This window comes from Merops nubicus, unplaced genomic scaffold, assembly GCF_000691845.1.
Source record: "Merops nubicus isolate BGI_N331 unplaced genomic scaffold, ASM69184v1 scaffold32162, whole genome shotgun sequence".
Lineage (NCBI taxonomy): Eukaryota > Metazoa > Chordata > Aves > Coraciiformes > Meropidae > Merops > Merops nubicus.
The window spans coordinates 1-1,376 of NW_008596096.1; the positions used below are offsets into that span (position 1 = coordinate 1).

At 54.7% G+C, this 1,376-nt stretch overlaps 1 protein-coding gene across 1 annotated transcript; it reads right to left on the bottom strand.

The window, feature by feature from the left end:
• Positions 1 to 4: 4 nt before the first annotated feature.
• Positions 5 to 1,157, bottom strand: SOX2 (SRY (sex determining region Y)-box 2; the record flags this gene model as incomplete). Its single annotated transcript, XM_008936286.1, has 1 exon — positions 5 to 1,157. A coding segment is annotated over exon 1 (882 nt), but the record flags the coding sequence as incomplete, so codon positions are not given.
• Between the last annotated feature and the right edge of the window lie 219 nt (positions 1,158 to 1,376).

The window sequence follows — 1,376 nt, forward strand, 5'->3', positions numbered from 1 at the left end:
AGTGTTGGGACATATGAAGTCTGCTTGGGGCAGCTGGTTCTGGTACTTCAGCACCTGGTAGATACATGCTGATCATGTCCCGAAGGTCCCCAGCTTGGCAAGGAGCCCTTGAATGAGACGAGGAAGTGACTACGGGGGGACTGGAGCTGGATTCCGTCTTGACCACCGAGCCCATGGAGCCCAGGGCCATGCCCGGGGTCCCTTGCTGGGAGTAAGACATGCTGTAGGTAGGCGATCCGTTCATGTAAGTCTGCGAGCTGGTCATGGAGTTGTACTGCAGGGCGCTCACGTCGTAGCGGTGCATGGGCTGCATCTGCGCCGCATTGTGCGCGTTCAAGCCAGGGTGCTGCGGGTAGCCGAGCTGCTCTTGCATCATCCCATAGCCTCCGTTGGTCCAGCCGTTCATGTGCGCGTAACTGTCCATCCTCTGGTTCACCCCAGCTCCCAAGGTGGCCCCAACCCCTACCCCAGTCGTCATGGTATTTGTGCCCGGTGCCAGTAAGCCCCCTGGCAACGTGTACTTATCCTTCTTCATGAGGGTCTTGGTTTTCCTCCGGGGTCGGTATTTATAATCCGGGTGCTCCTTCATGTGCAGAGCTCTGAGCCGCTTGGCTTCGTCAATGAAGGGTCTCTTTTCCGCCTCGGATAAAAGTTTCCACTCCGCCCCGAGCCGTTTGCTGATCTCGGAGTTGTGCATCTTCGGGTTCTCCTGGGCCATTTTCCGGCGCTGCCCGCGGGACCACACCATGAACGCGTTCATCGGACGCTTGACCCGGTCCGGGCTGTTCTTCTGGTTGTTGGCGGCCGAGTTGGAGTTGCCTGTGCCTCCCCCCGAAGTTTGCTGGGGGGCGGGAGGTTTCAGCTCGGTTTCCATCATGTTGTACATTCAAACTACTTTTGCCTGGAACCAGCCTTGAGCAGAGAAGCGAGGAGCAGCCGCAGCGGAGTCCCGAGTCGGACTTTTTTTTTTTTTTTTTCCTATTTTTTTTTTTTTCCTAGGGAGGGGTAGGAAAGGGGGGAGGGGGACTCCCGAAAACCACACTTGGATCAAGATCAGGATCTTCCTCTTCGCTGATGGATTAATAATGCTAATAACTGCTATTATTACCGCCGGAGTCTTGATTTTAAAAAACTTCTTCCTCCTTTTTCCCTTTTCTCTGCCTGCCGCTCGCTCTCTCTCTCTCTCCACCTCAGTCTTAAAGAGCCAGCAAACTACTTTACCCCCTTTTGCAAACACACACACTCTCTCTCTCTCTGCCTTGACAACTCCTGATACTTTTTTGAACAAGTTAATAGACAACCATCCATGTGATGGGGGCTTGTCAGGGAATAAATGTGTTCGCCCCGGCCAATCAGCGCGCGGCGGCTCCGCCACT